This window comes from Stenella coeruleoalba (assembly GCF_951394435.1).
Source record: "Stenella coeruleoalba genome assembly, chromosome: 19".
Taxonomy (NCBI): domain Eukaryota; kingdom Metazoa; phylum Chordata; class Mammalia; order Artiodactyla; family Delphinidae; genus Stenella; species Stenella coeruleoalba.
The window spans coordinates 43,229,504-43,249,571 of record NC_137165.1 but is presented as its reverse complement, the minus strand read 5'-3'; the positions used below and the strand labels follow the sequence as shown (position 1 = coordinate 43,249,571).

The 20,068-nt window shown below is 55.7% G+C and overlaps 2 protein-coding genes across 8 annotated transcripts; one reads left to right on the top strand and one right to left on the bottom strand.

Moving 5' to 3' along the window:
• Window positions 1–6,718: 6,718 nt before the first annotated feature.
• Window positions 6,719–12,215, top strand: ATXN7L3 (ataxin 7 like 3; the record flags this gene model as incomplete). Of its 5 annotated transcripts, none has more annotated exons than XM_079903818.1 (13): window positions 6,719–7,277; window positions 8,634–8,744; window positions 9,043–9,175; window positions 9,379–9,550; window positions 9,742–9,839; window positions 10,025–10,047; window positions 10,353–10,419; window positions 10,572–10,657; window positions 10,974–11,042; window positions 11,312–11,355; window positions 11,631–11,702; window positions 11,796–11,953; window positions 12,067–12,215. In XM_079903818.1, the coding sequence occupies exons 2-13, from the start codon at window positions 8,694–8,696 to the stop codon at window positions 12,213–12,215; spliced, it is 1,122 nt and encodes a 373-aa protein (XP_079759944.1). In that variant the 5' UTR covers window positions 6,719–7,277; window positions 8,634–8,693. The 5 variants fall into 5 exon arrangements, with proteins under 5 accessions (XP_079759944.1, XP_079759946.1, XP_079759947.1 ...); XM_079903820.1 differs by having other exon boundaries at window positions 6,720–7,277; window positions 10,374–10,419; XM_079903821.1 differs by having other exon boundaries at window positions 6,721–7,277; window positions 10,629–10,657.
• Window positions 12,216–15,656: 3,441 nt separating this feature from the next.
• TMUB2 (transmembrane and ubiquitin like domain containing 2) lies at window positions 15,657–18,898 on the bottom strand. 3 transcript variants are annotated; one of them, XM_079903825.1, is made up of 4 exons: window positions 18,751–18,898; window positions 18,138–18,211; window positions 16,290–16,838; window positions 15,657–16,037 (listed from the first exon to the last, which is right to left on the bottom strand). In XM_079903825.1, the coding sequence occupies exons 2-4, from the start codon at window positions 18,170–18,172 to the stop codon at window positions 15,671–15,673; spliced, it is 951 nt and encodes a 316-aa protein (XP_079759951.1). In that variant the 5' UTR covers window positions 18,173–18,211; window positions 18,751–18,898; the 3' UTR covers window positions 15,657–15,670. The 3 variants fall into 3 exon arrangements, with proteins under 3 accessions (XP_079759951.1, XP_079759949.1, XP_079759950.1); XM_079903823.1 differs by lacking the exon at window positions 18,751–18,898 and having other exon boundaries at window positions 16,290–16,449; window positions 16,528–16,838; window positions 18,138–18,721; XM_079903824.1 differs by lacking the exon at window positions 18,751–18,898 and having other exon boundaries at window positions 16,290–16,449; window positions 16,561–16,838; window positions 18,138–18,721.
• Window positions 18,899–20,068: the final 1,170 nt, after the last annotated feature.

Genomic DNA, 20,068 nt, shown 5'->3' with positions numbered 1-20,068 from the left:
CCTCGGCTGCCGTCTCTGTTGTCATTTCTGGGAGAGGGAGGGTTTAGGGGGTAGGTTTGGGACTTTTTTAAAACGGTCTTGATGCGTATGGAAAAGCGTATGTGCGCGTGTGTGTGTGCGTGCGTGTGCGTGTGCGGCCTATACGTAGCATGGGTGCACCTGTGGGTGTGCAAAGGCACATGTGCATTTGTGCGTGTAAGAGAGAAGGGGGCGCCCACCTCAGTGTGTGAAACTGGTAAAAGGGTTGGTGAGGGCCAGGGAGACGTTGATCCTGGTGGGGATGGGCCGGGGTGGCCCCTTTCTCCATATCTTCTGCTTTGCTTGATCTCTAATTCAATTTGGGGGGGTGTACTGAAGCCACTCTGATGTTTCCTGTACTGGTTTCCCTCTGGCAGGGTCATTGGAGCTACTGCTAGTCTCCAGTACCCAGCAGGACTGTGGGGAGGGGGAACGGACCAGGTGAAGCTTAAAGCTTTGATTTGGTGGGAAAGGCCCCTGCAGCTCATCTGAGGGGTCACCCAGCCACCCTGGGCCCTGAACCTGGCCTTCAAGAAATGTGTTGGAAGCTCTTAACTTACACATCCCTCCTGTCTTTCCCCCTGCATCTCCTGCAGCTGCCCCACGCCTGTTTCCTTTGATTTCTCAGGTGTGCTCCCTTCCCCGCCCCACCTCCCCAAATCCACAGCTTTGGGAAGAGGTCTGCAAAAGCTGCTTTTGCAAGCTGTCCTCCTAAGCCTTCCCAGCCATCCCCCTCGTTTTGGTACCTGATTCCCAGATTCTTCATAAGCCAAGCCACCTTGCCTCTGTGGGTTTAATTTTTGTTGGTTTGTTTTTTATTAAATTTTGGCTTCTCTCTTTTTAAAAAAAAACAATCACATCAGTGACCTATTTAATTGGGGCTTTGTGCATTTCCACCTTCCCCTCCAAATGGAAGCCAAGGGATGGGGAAGAATGGGAACTCTACCTAGGAGGTGGGATGGGAAAGGTAGGTCCCCTTCCCAGAGGAAGGCAGACCATCTGCTTTGCCTTAGCCATGGTGCTGTGGGGGGGAGGGGGTGGCTAGGGAGGGACACTCCCCACTCCTACTCCCCTTTGTCCGGATCCTGGAATTAGGTACAGGGGTCCGTAAGGTTCTATTTCTTCCCAAGAGCCCCTGCAAAGAACCCCATTACCCTGAGTGCCCCTGCGCTGTTCTTTTAGCAGAATGTGTTTTCATTTAAAAACAACTTTGAATGGGGCACTTTTTTTTTTTTTCCTGTTTTAAAATTTGAAAAATTCTTACAGTACGAACAGGGCTGTGGTGGTGGGGGAGTTAGTGCTGTGAGAGGTGACTCGGTGCATTTTGGCACTGGGATGGGACGGCTGGGATGGGAGGACCCTCACTCCCACCCCACCTCCCGGTTTTTTCCTAATATTTAAGAAGTGTTTTTGTAGGTTTCAACAACTGCAACTTGAATTTGCATCATGGGAGGTGGGAGGGAATGGCTTAGAGGTGTCTGCCTAAGCTGAAGGCCAACTGTGGAAGTTTTGTTTTCCCTTTTTTTGTACAATAAAGTAAAAAACAAAGATTTGACTGCTGTCTGATCACTGGACTCAATGAAGGGCGAGTAGAGACAGGGGCGACCGACAGTCTCAATGTGGAAAGACCCTTGAAGCCAGCTTGTTTGCCCCTTCTTTCTAGAACCATCTTCCTCATCCCTGACGATTCCGTAGGCAGCCTGCCTTCACATTGTTTCGTGCTACTGTTCTTGTACTTTCTCAATTCAGTTTGTTCACCTCGGGTTGTCAGACCACTAAGGCCTGAGAATTTGGGAAACAGATACATTATTTTCTCCCGGAATGCACTGCCTTGAAAAACAGAGGTGATGAATGAACCATTAGGGTCAGGGGTGTTCACCATGGTCATGCAAGGGCTTATCTTTGGGAGTTGGGGTAACCCTCCCACCTTGAGCCCTCAGCCTCACCAGGGTTAGGAATGACTTTCCTAATGACCCAGACCTCTGATGGGAAGTGGGCTGGGCTGAGATGACTTGCTCCCTGATGTTAAGGAAGACAGCCTTCCCTCCACAAGCCTTGGCTGGGTTCCTGCAACCACCAAGGGCTAACGACCCAGGGCCATCTAAGACCTCTCCCTTCACCCCACACCCCTCTCTCACTCTTGGCCAAACTTCTGAAAAGCTCCTTGCCCCTCATGGTCTCCCATTTCCTCACCTCCCACCCACTATTGCCCTGAGGTGACTCGCTGAGGTCACCAACATGTTCATCAGTTACACCCAGTGGACACTTGTCTGTCTCTTTTTTTAAAAATTTAATTTGGCTGCTCTGGGTCTTAGTTGCGGCACAAGGGATCTTTTAGTTGTGGCATGTGGATTCTTAGTTGCGGCATGTGGGATCTACTTCCCTGACCAGGGATTGAACCTGGGCCTCATGCATTGGGAGTGTGGAGTCTTAACCACTGGACCACCAGGGAAGTCCCACTTGCCTGTCTCTTGACTTCTTGGTCTACTCTGCTGGCATCCACTCCTCCTCATTCTTTTTTTTTTTTTTTAATAAATAAGGGATTGATTTTATTTCTTTAATATTTATTTTATTTACTTATTTGGTTGTGTGGGGTCTTAGCTGTGGCAGGTGGGCTCCTTAGTTGCAGCACATGGGCTCCTGAGTTGTGACACGTGGGCTCCTTAGTTGAGGCATGTGAACGCTTAGTTGCAGCATGCATGTGGGATCTAGTTCCCTGACCAGGGATCGAACCCAGGCCCCCTGCATTGGGAGCATGGAGTCTTATCCACTGTGCCACCAGGGGAAGTCCCACCTCCTCCTCATTCTATCCTAGGTGTTCAAGTCACTCTATGAACCCCCAGTTATCACCCATAGTAACCATTCCAAAAGGTGGTCTCTATAGAGACCGCTCTTCCAAGCTGCAGACCCGTACAGACTTCAGTGTATCCTTTGGGATATCTTGCAGGCACCTCATACCTCAAGACCCCAGATGATCACTAACTATCTGGTCATTCAATCTAGAAATCAGTGTATCATCCTTAAGTCCTCGCTCCCTATTTCATCTCTTAGTGAAAGGAGGTGAAATTCGCTCACCTAGACCCGTCCGTTCCATTTCCCGTATCTCTCTCAAATCTGTCTACCTGCTTCCATCCCCATCCTCTTCAGGCCATCACCATTGCTCAACTTCTGCGAAGACCTAAAACTGGTCTTCCTGCTTGCTCTCTTGCCCCCTACAGTCCATTCTGCACACAGCAACCAAAACTATCTTTTTAAAACAAATCTGATGACCTTACACTTACAACTCCTTGTCTTACAATGACCCTAAAAGGCCTAACCCTTGTTTCCCCTCTCCCTTCTCTCACTCCACTCTTCCTAATCACTCACAAGGATCGAGCCAAGGGATCTGTCTTTTGTTCCTCAAACATGCCTACCACAGGACCTTTGCACTTGTTTTCTCTACCCAAAATGCCATTCCCCCAACACTACAGATAGCTTGTTTTTCCCATTCTTCAGACTTAAGCTCAAATGTCACCTCACAGGCCTTCCCTGACCACCCTCTCTAGAGAGGCCTTCTTCTACATCTCCTTGTTTCTTATCTGTTTACTTGTTCATTGTCTATCTCTCCAAGTAGAAGGCAACGTATCTGTTCATTCATTACAGTAATCCCAGCACCTAAAAGTGCCTGGCATACATTTTACAGTCAAGAATTATTTGTTGAGGGACTTCCCTGGCGGTCCAGTGGTTAAGATTCTGTGCTTGCACTGCAGGGGACGCAGGTTCGATCTCTGGTCAGGGAACTAAGATCCCACATGCTGTGCAATGCAGCCAAAAGAAAAAAAAAAAAGGCAATATTTGTTGAATGAGGGAATAAATAGGGCCCACAATGCCCTGGGGATCTGGTGCCCTTGCTGTCCTCTCTGCCCAACTCCAGCTACACAAGCCATCCAAGATTCAAACACACTACACTCTCTTCCCACATTCTGCCTGTACACATAACCATTCCCTCTGCCTAGAATGTTCCTCTTCACCTCTCTTCCTAGTTCATTCAGGGCTCCACTTAAAAGACCACTTCCTCCAGGGAGCCTCCCCTGACCCCCTGACTAAAAGATCTCTATGCATTTGTTTCTTCAGCAGCCTGGATGCCTTCACATTCGATCTTTCTTCCACTTCAGGCTTTGCTGGGCTGTAAGCCCCACTAGGACAAGGTCTGTGTGTCTCTCTGGCTCACTGCACTTCGCCCAGAGCCTGGACCAGTGTAGTCCTTAGTGTTTATTGACTGGTGCTAACTGTGGAGACCGGGCACGTGCCCAAAGAGGTCACCACCACAGACTGCTCAGGCCAAGTGCCAAATGAATAGTACAATCCAGTTTTAAAGGAGTTTCTTGTGAGGGTGGCCAGGGGTGAAGTGAGGAAGGATTTAGGTAAACAGGGAGGAGATAGGAAGGCTTCCTGGGCATATGTAAATTCCTTGGGGCAGGATGTATTGCCCATATTCCGAGACTAAGAAACAGATCAGGGTCATCGGAGTGGAGAATTCCTGATTCACACTGTGGAGACACCTTTAGTCCTGGCCTCACTACTTTGCTCTAGACTCAAGTTCAAACACCTTCTGAGAGTCTCCACCAGCTGATTCCACAGTAACTCCAACATATCTCAGACTGAACTTGTCATTGTCCTGTATCCTCACATCTCCTCCTCAGAGTTCCCCATCTTGGTTAACGATGTATTCAGGGTCTCTCTCTCCTTTACCCCACACATCTCAAGCTATAACAAAAACCTACTACTTCTAAGCTATCCAGACTCCACATTCCAGAGTGATCTACTTAAAATGCAAGTCAAACAGTTCCCCTTGAGGACTCCTCACAGCCTGTAGGGTTAAAGCCCGCAGACTCCTCAGCATACCCTTAGTCCTGCATGGTCTGCCCTGCTTACTTCCTGCTATTTCCCCATATATTCCTATGTTCCAGCCAGTGCCCAGACTCCTGGGCACTTCACTTTTTTTTTTTTTAATAAATTTATTTATTTTTGGATGCATTGGGTCTTCGTTGCTGCACGCAGGCTTTCTCTAGTTGCAGTGAGAGGGGGCTACTCTTCATTGTGGTGCGTGGGCTTCTCATTGCTGTGGCTTCTCTTGTTGCGGAGCACGGGCTGTAGGCGGGCGGGCTTCAGTAGTTGTGGCTCGCGGGCTCTAGAGCACAGGCTCAGTAGTTGTGGCGCACGGGCTTAGTTGCTCCGCAGCATGTGGGATCTTCCCGGACCAGGGCTCGAACCCGTGTCCCCTGCACCGGCAAGAGGATTCTTAACCACTGAGCCACCAGGGAAGTCCCGAGCTCTCTTATTCTTATTACACTGGCAATTATTTTCCTACAGGTCTGTTTACCCCACAAATTGTGAACTTCTTGAGGAAGTGTAACTGTCTTATTTTATTTTTGCATCCCAGCACGGATGCACCATAAGAATTCTTAACAGCGCACCGTAAGAGTAACAGCTCAGCACACTGAGCCGAGTTTCTCAGGCACTGACTTGTCAATCCCCACAACAACCTAATGAGATAGGTACTATCATTATACCCGGTGACAACAGTGTAAACTGGGGCAACAGAGAGCTCGTTTGCTCAAGTTCGTTTGTCAAGTCCACAGATTTAAATTCAGATGATTCCTGGTCTTAACCACTTAGGACTACTGCCTCTATAAATGCTTGCTGAAGACTAAAGAATCAGTGATGGCCCCAAAGTATGTGATTTAAGACTCTCCTCATTTAATCTCATCTTCTGAAGGAAGAGGGCTGTCATATACCCGTTTTAGGACTCCAGACACAGAGAGTAACTGAGATGGAAGCGCCAGTCTAAGCATCTACTGCGGCTGGGAAAGGCCCTTTGCTCCAGAAGAGGGACTGTGAGAGCGCGCGGATATGGGCACACACTGGAGAGTAGAACTGAGTCGGAGTAAGGGTCTGGCCACTGACTGGCAAGCTGTGGAGAGGAGAGGTGGGGGGGGGGGGCGGTCCAGCGTGGGTTCCGGAAGCAGGAAAGGCGAGCAGGTGTGGGATCTAAATTAGGATGACGGCGGGGAGGGCGCTCCGCTCAGACCGGCACAGCTCGGCCTCTGCCCTCAGCGGAGGACCCTCATCTCGGGCGTCTGTTGGTTCTCAGGCCTGGAGTGGGCTGAGACCCGCCCAGGAACACGGGGAACCGAGGCTCGGACGAGCCCCCTTCAGGTTTTCTGGCCTGAGTTGCTGCGTCCCACTTCAACTCTGGCCTCTTCACAGAAGCGACTGCACGCTTCAGGGTGAACTCCGGGGTGGGGGCGCTGGGGGGAAAAAGAGCCGGGAGCCCGGAGGGAAGGGCGGGGGAGCCTGGGCCGGAAGGCGTCCCAGGCTCGGCTGGGAGCCGGCGCTCTCTTTCGACGCCACCCGCTGCCCCCGCCCCGGAGCCGGCCGGGACGGCACAACGTCTCCGCCCCCAGCGCACCGCGCACCTCACCTTGAACGCCGCTCCACCCACCGCCATCCTATTGGGCCGGCCGGGCCGGGGCGAGACGGCAATTGGCCGAGGTGGCTCCCGAAGGCCCCGCCCATCTCCCCGCCCCCGTCCCCGTCCGCCGGTACTTTGGACGGCGGCGTGGCGCCCCTCCTCCCCGCCCGGTCCCCGCCCCCTGGAGCAAATGCTGCCGAGCTGCGGCCGCGGGGCAGATGCACGCGCTCGGGCCCTTCTAGCAGGCGCGAGCAGTCGCTGGGCGCGCGAAAGCGAAAGAAGGAAGAGGAAGGGAGGGCGGGGGCGGGGTGTTGAGGAGGGGCGGGAGGAGGAAGAGGAGGAGGTTGGAGCGCGCTCGCGCTTGGCCTCGCGCCCGCGCGAAGGGAGGGGGGAGAGGGGCGCGCGCGCGCACGCTCGCGTTCTCGCTCGCTCCATCCATCCATCCTCCGGTCGCGGCACGCGCGCGCGCTCCGGGCTCGCGCCGCACCCCCCGCCCGGGAGAGGCGGGCTGGAGTGGGGGGCGGGGGGAGGGGCGCGCGGACGGCGCGCGGACTGCGCGCGGGCGGGGTGAGGTGAGGAGGAGGAGGCGGCGACGGGACGAGAAGGGAGGGGAAGGGGCCATGGCCGCCCGGTGAGGCGGCGAGGCGGGGGGGCGGCCCGACCCCCCGGCCCCGGGCCCTGGGCCCCGGGGAGAGGCGAGGACGGACCGACGGACATGGGGCTCCGGAGCAGCCGCCGCCGCCGCCGCCGCCGGAGGACGCGGCCCTGAGAGGCCGCCGGGCCCCGGCGCGGCCCCCCGGGCGGGGTGAGTACGGGACGGAGACGGGGACGGGGGAGGGGCCTGCGGGGGGCGGGGGGCGGGGCCCGAGGCGGGGCTTGGGCCCCCTCCCCCCAGGTCTGGGTCAGCGCCCCTTCCCCTCCCCCCGGGCCGCCGCGGAAACGCCCGGCTTCCCCCGGCTTCCCGGCCCGGCCGGGGCCCCCCGCTCTCCCCCTGTCTGGGTCCCCCCTGGGCGGGGCAGGGCCGGCCGGGGAGGGGGCGCGGGGCCTTTGTTAGGGAGCCAGGCCCCAGCCCCCGGGACAATAGAGACACCCTCCCGGACTCCTCTCCCCGGCCGGCCGGGGCTGTCGGCGGGCGGGGAGGAAGAGGGGCCGGGACGCGTCCCACTCTGCCCACTCTCTAAGGGTCGGTCTGTCCCGGACCGGCGCCGGCCTCCGGCGGCTCGGCTCTCCTCCCCCCAGTTGGTATGATGCAGCAGCAGTGCCGCAGGGACGGGGGAAGAGCCGAGGCCCGGCCTCCTACCCTCCCCAGTGCCCCCGGCTCATTTGTCAGTCCCCACCCCACTCTAGGCCGGCAGCTCCTTAAACTCGTACCCACCGTTCAGAGGGGCCCCGGACTGTGGGCGCTGTTTCTGAATCCTTTGGTGGGGATTCCTGGACTTTGGGGCTCTTGGAGAGACTTCCGGGCTGGTCCTGAGGGAGGGAGGGTGGTTATCTAAAAGAAGAACAGGTAAGGGGAGTGCCCACTCTTGGCCTGCCAACCCACCGGACTCTACCTCCTCTTGCTCATGGTGGCTAGAAATGCCCCTTTAGCTCTAGATTTCTGTGGGCTCTGCTCCCCTTCTGTAGTGGCAGGCTTATTGCAAGGGAAGATAGAGTGGGGTGAAGGTTGTAGGGTCCTAGGGCCATTCCTACTTCTGGTAGCAGTACCCCCCCAAGTGGACATCCTGGCTGAAAGCAGAGGTGGCTCTGAGGAGAGCCTAGCGAAGGGAGGGGAGTGTATTTAGGAGTCTGTGCAGTTCTTTGCCACACCCTGTGGGTTTGCTTTGAGGCCTTAGAGTTCCTTCTCCTCCCCCTGCTGCATTGCACCATGGGTATCGAAGAGGGGTTCGAGTTTTGGGGACCTGGGGGGAGCTGCTGCCTGCTGTAGACCCAGACTCTGATTGGCAGTAGAGTCCAGGGCCTGAGTTCAGGCTTGGGAAGGACTAGGCCGCCCTTGGGTTTCAGGCCCTGAAGGACCATCCAGACTTAGTGAGCCTAGGCTTTAGGGAGAGGTAGATCCCGATGCCACCATCGAGCTCTGGGCAGCGAGGTGCGGAGGGGAGGTGGCAGTCATCAGAGGTGTCTTGGACTCACACCAACACCCCCACCCCCATGTGTGCAGCCGTGTTGCCGCCCGCTGTGCTATGAGCAGTCAGAGCGCCGTCTCCACAAGAGTTTACAAATGAAAATGGAGGAAATGTCTTTGTCTGGCCTGGATAACAGCAAACTAGAGGTGAGGGCTCCCCCACGTGTGCCTCCAGTTCTTTCTCTTGATGTTTCTTCGTCACTTTATCTGGCATCCGCACCAGAGAGGAATTTGGGTAGTCAGCCTTGTTCCTTAAAGGGAATAGCCAGCTAAGAAGGCCCGAGGATCCAGAAGAAGAAAGAACTCGAAGTCAAGATGGGGAAAATGGCAGAGAAAGCATTATTTTTGACCAGGGCGAATTGGCAGGAGATTTGGTTGGTGAGAGTTGCTTTCAGTCCATGGGACTATGACTCTTGTGACCCTGGATGTTCTCCCCTGGGCCCAGGCCATCGCTCAGGAGATATACGCGGACCTGGTCGAGGATTCTTGTTTGGGATTCTGCTTTGAGGTACACCGGGCTGTCAAGTGTGGCTATTTCTTCCTGGACGACACGGACCCTGATAGCATGAAGGATTTTGGTGAGCTTCAGGGTTGAAGGAGAGCAGTCTAGCCCTGTCCTGGGAGTGCTTGGAGGGTCCTTCTCTGGCAGCCGCACCACATGTAGAACGTGGAGCTCCTGTGAGCTTAGGCAGGGGCTTTGAAGAGGCCGTGGGGCCATGGGTGGGAACGAGAGGTGAGGGTCCCCTGCCCGCCCTGATCGACACGCCTCTCCTGTCCCCAGAGATCGTGGACCAGCCGGGGTTGGACATCTTTGGACAGGTTTTCAACCAGTGGAAGAGCAAGGAGTGTGTTTGCCCCAATTGCAGCCGCAGCATTGCCGCCTCCCGTTTTGCTCCCCATCTGGAGAAGTGCCTGGGAATGGGTCGGAACAGCAGTCGAATCGCCAACCGCCGGTGAGGGCTTCTCCCCCTGCTAGAACCAGAGCGGCTCACCTTTTGCAGCCCGTCCCATGGTGTAGCCCTCCAGGGGCATTAGTAGGGCACAGAGGGTGGGTCACGCTTGGCCCCAGATGCTCCACTCTACCTGTGAAGTCGGGGGCAGAGAGGTGGCAGCCTTGACCCTTCCTCTTCCCTACCCTTGGCAGGATTGCCAATAGCAACAACATGAACAAGTCTGAGAGTGACCAAGAGGATAACGATGACATCAATGACAACGACTGGTCCTATGGCTCAGAGAAGAAAGGTGTTTGGGGATCTGGGGAATTTGGGGGCCATTGGGGTGAGGCGGGCTCGCAGGAATTGGGTATGTAACAGTCACAAGTTGTTATCCTGAATGAGGGGGGAGAGTGTAGCTTTGTACTTTGCTTTAGGTGCCCTTAGATTGGGAACTTAAAGTGACCCTACCTTTTATCCTTTTGTCCTACACAGCCAAGAAGAGGAAATCAGACAAGGTGAGAGCTGGGGCGAGCATGAGGGAGATTTGGGCGAAGGACACATACCCTCCCCTTTGGGTAGGGAGTCCTCGGGTGTCTTGACTCAAGTCTGAGGTCGCTGGGTACCTCTCTGGGTTCTGGGATGAGGGTGTCTGGTGGGCAGGAGGGCAGCAGAGGCCTTGGGGGAAGGTGGGAGGAGGGAGTCTGGGTAGACGGGCCTCTTACTGATGGGGAAGGGTAGGGATTTGAGGATGCTTCTTTGTCAAATCTTTTTTCCTTCCCTGGGTTCTCGGCTCCCCCTTATCGTTACCCTTTCCCCAAAGCTATGGTATCTCCCATTCCAGAACCCCAATTCCCCTCGAAGATCCAAGTCTTTAAAACACAAAAATGGTAAGTGGGGCTGGAACAACGGGAGTGATTCTAGCTGTGTCTTCTGGGACTCATTGCTGGAGGGCAGAGGGGGGCGTGGGGGGCGGGCCGGGGTATCGAGGGAGGGCCTGTGATCCTTCTGTCACCCCCACTTCCTCTCTGGTTATTTTCAGGGTTCTCTGTCTGTACCTCTGCATCAAACACCCTTCCCCTTCTTTTTTCTTCTTCAGGGGAACTTAGCAATTCGGATCCTTTTAAGGTGAGTAGGGGCTGCCCCTTGTAGGTTCCCTCTCATTGTCCTTGTTGTGGTTGCGTGGGATTGGACAAGTGGGGATCAGAATGCTGACAGCCAGAAGCACTAGATGGGGTATTTAGGTCTTGCATATGTATGTTCTCTGTAGGTCCCAACCCCTTACCCCTGTGCAGGTGGGATGGAAGGGATTGTTGGAAAACTGCTGGGCAGTCTTAAGGCCTTCTCACTTAGGAAGGGATGAGAGGGACTGATTCTGCACCCCCCCCCAACCTCCCTTCTTTGGCTGCCCCTTCTCTAACCTGTACCTCTGGTTCTTGCCCAGTATAACAACTCAACTGGGATCAGCTACGAGACCCTGGGGCCGGAGGAGCTGCGTAGCCTGCTCACCACGGTGAGGGACCAGGGAAGGGGAGGCCCTCGGGAGCGAGCTGAGCCACAGGCAGTGGTTGAGGCCCTGAAAGAGGCTGCTGACGTGGCAGTGAGGGCACCTAGGTCTCTCTCTGGAATTAGGCTTCCTGGCCATTGGTGGTCTGGGGCCGTCTGCCGTGGACACCCTGGGGTCATTTCTGCTTACAGTCTAGCATGTGTACAGAAGAGAATGTCTAGTGTCTAGAGTAGGCTTTCCTCCATCCCTCCTTTCAGCTTATATTCCTCTTCCAGCAATGTGGGGTGATTTCTGAACACACCAAGAAGATGTGCACAAGGTGAGCTCAGAACCTAGGAACAGGGCCAGGGGGCCCTCCTGCACACTCACCCTGGGCACACGGGTCGGGAGTACCCCTGGACTTGAGCAGCGGGACTCCCACCCTTCCCCTCCCCTCTTCTAATGGTCAGGCCTTAGGCCACAATCTGGGGGCTCTCCGTTCATCCCTTCCCTGCCTTTGTCCATCCCTCCCACCTCTGCTGAGGGGAGGGGCTTCACCTGCATTCCTCAGACCCTTCCTGCCTTGTCAGGGTCTGATAATTCTCTCCCCACCAGGTCCCTGCGCTGCCCCCAGCACACGGATGAGCAGCGGCGAGCCGTGCGGATTTATTTCCTTGGACCCTCGGCGTGAGTGACCCTCCAGGAAAGGTGGTGGGTTGTGGAGATTAAGGATGACGATTGGTATCCCTGAAGCCCTTCTCTGGCCTCTTCCCTTTCCAGCGTCCTTCCAGAGGTCGAGAGTTCCCTGGATAATGACAGCTTTGACATGACTGACAGCCAGGCCCTGATCAGCCGGCTTCAGTGGGATGGCTCCTCCGATCTCTCACCCTCTGATTCAGGTTCCTCCAAGACGAGTGAGAATCAGGGATGGGGTCTAGGTAGGTGATACAGCTGGGCCCCGGGGGCTCTCTGCCCGACGCCAAGGACGGGGAGCACCTTGCGTTCCCCTGCCACGAACCTGCCCTCAACCCTCGCGCCTCCTTCTCTTCAGGTACCAACAGCTCCGAGTCACGGAAAACCAAGAAAAAGAAATCCCATCTGAGCCTGGTAGGGACTGCCTCTGGCCTGGGCTCCAACAAGAAGAAAAAGCCAAAGCCTCCGGCACCCCCGACGCCCAGCATCTACGATGACATCAACTGACTCGGGTGCAAGGGATAGCCTTTGGCTGAGCAGAGCCCTCCCTCCCGACCCCCACCCAGGTGGCATAGCCTGGCAAATGGACGGCTGCTGGGGGTTTGGGCTTGGGAAGTTTGGTGGGCCAGGCAGGCAGAGGATCCAATTATGCACCCCTGGGGGGTGTCAGGGTCGTCTGCGAAGGAGCACGAGCCCTCGGCGTGCAGGACTCAGACCTGGACATATTATGCCTTGGACATAAGTTCGGTGGGGAGGCGGTTTTCCTATTTATTCTGTGAGTTACTGGATGTCCAGCTAGGCCAGGGGCCTGACCTGGGCACTGTGCCAGGGCACTGCCGCCCCCCACCCCAGGAACTGGACTAAGCCCTGCCGAGGAGCATCGTGGCTACCCGGGAGGCGGTGGGTTGGAAGCTGAGCCTGGAGGGGGCCTCCCCCAGCTGCCCTCAGCAATGTGAATGGGTCCGGTGCTTGCAGCTGAGGAGCAGGGCTGGGCGTGTCCTGTCTGTGTGCAGCAGAAGCCTATCAAACGCCCCCATCCCAGGGGTAGGCAGGCACAGCGAGCTGTCTGCTGAGGTAGGCGTCCAGAACTGCCGCCGCCTTCCCTGCCCCTCACAGGGGCAGCCCTTTCCCCTCAGTCCCCATGGGCCTCCTTGGCAGCGGGAGCTGTCCTTTTGTTGTTGGGTGCCAGGAAAGGGCCTCCAGCCTCTACAGCTTCAAGGGCAGGGGGAGGGTAGGAAGAGGGAGCTGTGTATCAAAATGACTCCCCCCCTACCTCTCCTCCCTGACCCAGGGCTGGCGAGGAGTGGGGCCCCAAGGTGAGAGGGAACGGTGCTGCTTTATTTGAAATGTTTTCTTACCTCATTCCCTGCCCCAGGAAGGGGCCCAGCCTCACCCTCCTGGGGTGGCCCCATGTTCCTCCTGCCTACCCTGCCCCACTGCCCTACCAGGGCAGCCCAAGTTCCCAACTGCTGCTTGCCACCCCCTCTTTAACCTTGACCAGCTCCAGTTCCTCTCTCGATGCTCCTGCCTCTGAAGCCTGCCCTGTTTCCCCTTCCTTAGCCGCTTTTAAGTTATTTATTCTGTACTTGTGGTTTGGGGCTCTGAGGAAAATCCTGCTCTTTTACTTCTCCCCCCTTGCTAGGAGTGGGGCAGGAAGAGAGGGTGGTCTCTGTGCTCGGGGCTGTCAGCGGAGGGGGAAGGGGTGCCACGCCTAGACAGTGCCCCTCTGTGGGACTGTGTGCCAGTGTGCCCACCTGCCTGGTCTACATCCTGAAGAGATGTATCGTCCCACCTCCACGTGGGCACCGTGGCTCTCAGGAGCCGAGCTGGAGGCCTGCAGTCTGGGCGGGGAGCAGAGCTGACTGACACAGGGATGGAGTTGACCCTGAGCCATGTTCTCTGGCACTCGCAGGACGTGTCCCCTGTCCTCCTCCCAGGAGGAGCCATCCCACATTTGGGTAGCTAGTACCCAGGACTGGTTGGACTGATTTGGGTTAGGGACCCTAGAGGGTTAAGGGAACAAGAGATAGGGCTGTAGTACCCTGTCTGGAACCCCAATCTCCCCCTGGGGTGGCTCTGATTGTGGCTGACGCCTGGTTGCAAACTGGTTTTTAACCCAAGAATTGATTATTTTTTAAAAAGCCAAATTTTGGCAGGAGTTAGAATAAATCCTGGGGCCTGGGCTCCTCTGTTCTCGCTCTTCCACAGCCTTCTCCCTCTAAGGGAAGCCAGAGGGAAAGGAAGATCTCAGCCAGCCTCCAGCCTGCTCCCAAATGAAGACTTGGGAGTAGGTTGAAGGTGAGGGAGGAAGGCCGCGGGCCACTCTTCCTTCCGAGAGGCAGCTGCAGCTCAGGCCCTAATAAGTACACCCTTTCACCTCTGGCCTCTCCCTTTCCCCCTTCTGGTTGGAGGAGGGAGAAGTGGGAAGTAGTTTGGGAACTGGTTTGTCCACATCCACTTCCCCATTGTTCCCTGGCCCGCCCTCAGGGCAGAGCCCCCTGCCCAGGCTGGGTAAGAGATGGGCTTGGTCCAGCAGAGACCCTGAGGGAGCAAACCCCTTTCCTTCCGGGGAGAGTGTGCCCCCCCTACCATGTAGTTGAACAGGGGCTAGGAGCTCCCCACTCCCTTCCCTCTAACAGCAGGCTGTGTGGGTTTCAATTCCCATCCTTCCCACCCCGGCTAGGTGTCGTCCACCCTGTATTCTATCATGTGTCTGAGTGTGTGTGGGGGGGTTCTGTACTAATTTCCATGGCCGGTGGCTTTTCCTTCCATGCATCACTCCCCCCCGCATGCCCAGGGGCCACCCGCCTGGCATTACCGCATGCTGGGGTCATTGGGGGAGGGGGGTGGGGCTCACGCTGTCCTGTGGTCTTGAGATTTTTATTTTTGCATATGTAATCCATCCTGTACAGGTAGCTAACTTTGTAAACGCTGTGTATTCCCCCTGCCCCCATGGCTGCTGGTGTAAATAAACTGCATCTCCCGTTGGTAGCCCGGCCTACCCACCCTCATTCCCGGGTTGCTGGGGGCAGAGCAACAGCGTTCTCTCAATGTCACAGGAGACTCCACGGCCACAAAATGGAACTTTATTCAGTCACAGACACGGCCCTCCATCCAAGAGCCCCAGAGGCAAGGGCCTGGGGCCCAGTGCTCCATACCCAGAGCTCGTCCTTGGAGCTGGGCAGAGTAGGACACTGGCTGAGGGCCAGAGCTGCCTCTTGCTTACAGCCTTAGGCCTAGGGTAGCAGCAGCTGTGGCCCGGCCTCTCCCAATGCTGGGGGCTTGGCTTTGTGCCCCAATCCCCTTCCTGACTGAGCTCTATAAGGGACTATTTTTTTTAAAAAGAATATAAGCAAAGTGCTTTGAAAAGAAAAAGAACGCTGGAAACCATCCAGAACACAGAGAACACCCTATTCCCGCTACGGGGTGGAGGGAGAAGGTGGAGGTGGCCAGGTGCCTACAGGGAAGGCTGACACTTCACTCCTGCCCATGTGATTTCAGTCTCGAAAGATGGATATTCCACGAGGGAACCGAAAGATACTCCAGGCTCCCTATAGGAGTATGCTGGGGCCATGCTGAACTGCCCTGACAGGCAGCCCTGGGGGCTGAGGAGCAGACATGCAGGATAATGGAAAGAGCTAGGGCCACGGCTGGGAGGGAATCCTCAGAGCCCAGGCTCCCCACTGAGCTGGAACACCAGCTCACCTCTGAACTTCAGGACCTTAAAATTGAAGGAAGATGACATTCTCATTTCTACCTGAGTTGTGCTTGCACAGAGGGGATGTCTGTACCCTCGTGGACATGAAGGGGAGGCCCCGTGCCTGCCTCCTGGGTCCTATGGAGGGGGACCCACCACATCCTTTCCACCCTTCCCTCCCAGGCCCTTGGGCCCAGCTCTGGCCAGGAAAGGGGGGAGGCCATAAAGGAGGAAGACCACGCCTTTCATTTTCTCCCTACGGTCCTTATCGTCCATACATCCCAAATACTAGGAAGCTGAAGAAGACAGTGACCCCCACCAGGGAGACAGTGGCAGGTGCTGTGAAGAACTGACGGTAATTGATACGGAAGTACCAGACCACACCCAACAGCACCACAAACACAGGCACCATGAGGCTGCCCACACTGACGCCGAGGCTGGGCGGCTCAGTGGCTGAAGAGGGGGCCAGGGAGGCCGAGGGGCCTGGAACAGCTGACCCAAGGGGTGAGTGGTGACAGTGAATCACACAGTTGTCGGTAATGTTCAGGGAACGCAGTGTGCGGCCTGGGTCCTGCAGCAGGCGGCCCTGGTAGATCAGTTTCATCTGGCTTTCTTGTCCAGGGAAGTATTTACTGTAAGGATGCGACAGACAGAAGGACAGACAGAGGGCAAGGAATGAGAAGGCCGGAAGGCCTGGACCAACAAAGCAAGGCACTGGGGGGAAACTGCAGGGTGGCTTTCTAAGGAAGTACTCCCCCACCCGCCCTGTAAGGGCCGCACCTGACGCTTCCCTGCTGCTCCCACGTCTGTAACAGCCTCCTCCGAGAAGACCAAGGGCTGGGGGCATGGGGTGCAAGCAGCCTCCCACTTCCCAGCCCACCTACCTCTTCAGAGCACCCACAGTATCCTCTGGCCTGGCCACAGCCAGCTCCTCGGTGTCGTTGAGGAATTTGAGCCGCACATTGATGAGGCAGGCGCTATCCTCAGATCTCTGGGGCACCTCTGGACCGCTGCTCCCCGGGCCCGCTTGTCTTTTGGGCAGGCCTTGGATGTCAAGCAGATGCTCAAGGCTGGGCTCAATACCACCCCCAGCTCCGGGTTCCCCTGTGGAGTCTCCCCCACCTTCGCCAGCCTCTTCAGCCTTCTCATCATTACCCTCTGATGGATGTGGGAGTTCGGTTGGCTCTGGGGTGACTTGGCCCGCCACCAGATGGTCCACATGCCCCAGGTGGAGGACGGATGTGTCGCCAGCTGACACAATAGTGCCCAGGAGCTGGCTGCTACCGCTGTCGGCTACGTAGGTAGAGAGCCAAGCTAGGACCAAGGCTAGAATCAGCACCGCCACACCTGCCACCACAGTCACCTCATTACCCACACCCTCAATAAGGGTGACATCAGAGAGCTCCATGGCCTGGCTGCTGACTGGGTCCACACTGCAGGAACAAAGGGGGACAGCATCAGCAGGGCATGAGGGGTCGCAAGCAGGTTTCCTGTTTGTTTAGCCTCTAACTGACCCAGCCCCGAAAGAAAATGGAGTTCAGTGTCCTGTAGAGACACAGACCTTCCGAACTCTGGACTCCCAATCTACAGCTAAGGACTTACCCCTTGCCTCTAACCTGAAACGCTGGCTTTCAGGTTCCACGCCCTTCCTCTCTCACACTCCCACCCCCCGAGTAAGCACGGATCATCAGGAAAACCTTACAGCTTTGTTGCTGCTGCTGCTGCTGTTACTGTTCGTTGCTTTTTTGGCAGGTGGGGAAAACATTTGCTTCTGTGAGCCCTGAGTTTCTCTAGGATTTTTATCTATTGGTAAAGCAACTATGCCCCCCCGAGATGCCTCCAAGGTGGCTTCAGAGAAGCCAAAAAAGCCCGGAGTATTTTATTTGGGGCCCCTTTGAAGGCACAGCGCAGCCACTCTTGCCAGATTGTGTCATTTGAACTCAGTCTCATTCACGGTCACGGATCTACGTCCAGATGTCAAGAGCCAAAGAAAATTAATTTATCAAAAGCAAAGTCAGACCAACCCAAAGGGACAGCCCAGGAGGGGCCATCAACAGACACTATGCAGCGGACATTGTGTCTGCCTCCTCCGAAATTCTTCGGGCAGCAAAGCAGAACAGACACCAGAAGGACCACCCTCCTGGGTCACTGTAGGCTCACAAATGCAAAACCACTACCTGCATGGAAGTGATTCGGACAAGATTCCAAAATGGCTCTCACAATGCATATCACAATCTCCCCTCCTGTCCTGTGTTCTCCCTCGGCAGTTTCTTAGAAAGGTAGAAAGGATATCTGCTTGCTCCTTGGAGTACCTACTCTTTCCCTTAGAGAATCTGCTGCTTTCAAAGCTGTCCCTGGGCAAATCCAGTCTGATGATTATCATTACCAGACTATTCTCACAGCACCTATAAAACTTCATTATACTTATCTACCAGTCCATCTCTCTACTAGACTCCTGGAAGATAAGGTTCACATGTATTTCTCCATGTACCGTAGTGCCCAGCATAACCCCACAGTAGCTGCTCAAAGAACACTGCGGAACATATCAACATCTGAATACTTTTCACATCCTTATTTAGTACGTGGGCCCTGGGATCAGGAAAAACAACAAACAAAAAAACTCCCAAACTAACTATAACCCCCTTTGCCTCTTACTAGCTCTGTAACCTCACACAATTTTCTCAGAGACTCAGCTTTCTCATCAGTAAAATGGGGTTAAAAATAGTACCTACCTCATAAGGTTGTTTTGAAGATGACGGGAAATCATCGAAGCAAAATACTTAGCACAGTGCCTGGCACATTGCAACTGTTCAGTAAACAAACAGTAGCAGTCATTTATCGCTCCCACAACTAACCCCTAATGGTAAGAAGGTTAACGGCATTAACCCTGATTTAAAGAAAAGGAAACTGCGGCGAACAGAGGCAAAAACGACTAGCACAGGCACAGGGAACTTTCGAGGGGAGGGACTGGGCAGGACCCCAGGTCTCCCTCCTCAGAGGCCTCTTTGCTCGCTCCTCAACCTGTGAGCGACCCTGACGGCGCGGTGAGGAGGGGTCCCCGATCCTGCCTTTTCTGACGCGAAGGCTCCGCGTTTGGGCGGTCCTATTCCCGCGGCGCTGGAGAGGAGTCCGTGGGCCCACCCAGCTCCGGCCGCCGTGGCCAAACCCGCTTCTCCCAGCCCGCGACGGGTAGAGTCAGGTGAGGGGTTCACAAACCATCCACACCCCTCACACTTCGGGGCGGGGCCGGGAGACTGGGGGCGGGGCTTGAGTACGCGGGGGAACATGGGAAATTAAAGGGGATCTGGACCGGTACTGTGCCTGGATAAGGAAGGAGATCCTCACCTGAAGCGGCCAGACTAAGTGTTTTGACTTCGCCAAGACGGCCCGTGGACTCACCTTTCTGTAGGGGCCGGGGGAGGGGCTGGCTAGCCCTGATTCTGTCCAGGGTCCGGGCTCTTCCGGCTTCTCCCGGAAGCTGTTAGAACCAGAGACAGGAAGTTCCGCCTCCGCGCCTTGCACTGATGACGACAAGCTACGTAAAGCGGGCTGACGTAAACGTATTCTTTAAATAAAAGGGACAGGTTTCTCAGCGGAAGGAGGGGCGGAGTTATAGTTGGCGGGATCCTGGCCCTCCCGGGTCAAGGCCACGCCTAGTGGGCGGGGCCAGGAGGGAGTTACGGGAGGTGCTTGGGCAAGGGGTGTGACTTCGCGTCTGGATGTCCGAGCGGGCTGGCACCGCTGGGCAGACCAGAGCGGCGCTTTCCTCTTCGCAGCCTTTTTCTTCCGGCCTTGCTCCCAGCCTCCCGGGCTGATTGGATTTACTACTGCTCTGCAACGCGCACTGAGCTCCGGGTTAGCGGAATCAGCCGGGACTGGTCTTTCTGATCTCAAAGAGCCCAACTCAGGGCTAGTCGAGATGACAGACAAGGAGACAATTTAGTCACCAGCCGGTGCTCCGAGAATGCGGCCCCAGGTAGTGTGGAACCTTGGTAAATAAGGCAAGAAAGCATTTCAAAAGAAGGCACAGATTCATTGCAGGCTTAGGACACAGGAAAAGCAGGAGCCCCAAGAAAGACAGGGAAAAAAGGTTCAGCTTACAAGAATTTACAAGAATTTATCCGGATTTTTGAAATTAAAATTTGTTCTAAAGACGTTTTGGGGTTTTTGCTGTTGTTTTCCGGTGAACTATTGATTGAAGTGTAAATAATGCTGACGGGAAAACTCAAAAGCGAAGAGCTCGTTAGTTTTCACCAACTGAACACATCGGTGGAAACAGGACTCAGATCAAGAAATAGAAAATGAGGGCTTCCCTGGTGGTACAATGGTTAAGAATCCTCCTGCCGATGCAGTCGACACGGATTCGAGCCCTGGTCCAGGAAGATGCCTCTTGCCGCGGAGCAACTAAGCCCGTGCGCCACAACTACTGAGCCTGTGCTCTAGAGCCCACGAGCGACAACTACTGAGCCCACGTGCCACAACTACTGAGCCCGCGTGCCACAACTACAGAAGCTCGTGCGCCTAGAGCCCGTGCTCCCCAACAAGAGAAATCACTGCAATGAGAAGCCCGCGCACCGCAACGAAGAGTAGCCCCCGCTCGCCACAACTAGAGAAAGCCCGTGCGCAGCAACAAAGACCCAATGCAGCCAAAAATAAAGAAAGA

Coding starts and splice junctions, on each gene's coding strand:
- TMUB2 (XM_079903825.1), bottom strand. CDS start 18,172: ATGATTTCCCGTCATCTTCAAAACAACCTTATGAG. Junction 16,839..18,137: donor CTTCAAAACAACCTTATGAG/GTAGGTACTATT, acceptor TTGTTCCTGCAG/TGTGGACCCAGTCAGCAGCC. Junction 16,038..16,289: donor ACTGTGGGTGCTCTGAAGAG/GTAGGTGGGCTG, acceptor GCATCCTTACAG/TAAATACTTCCCTGGACAAG.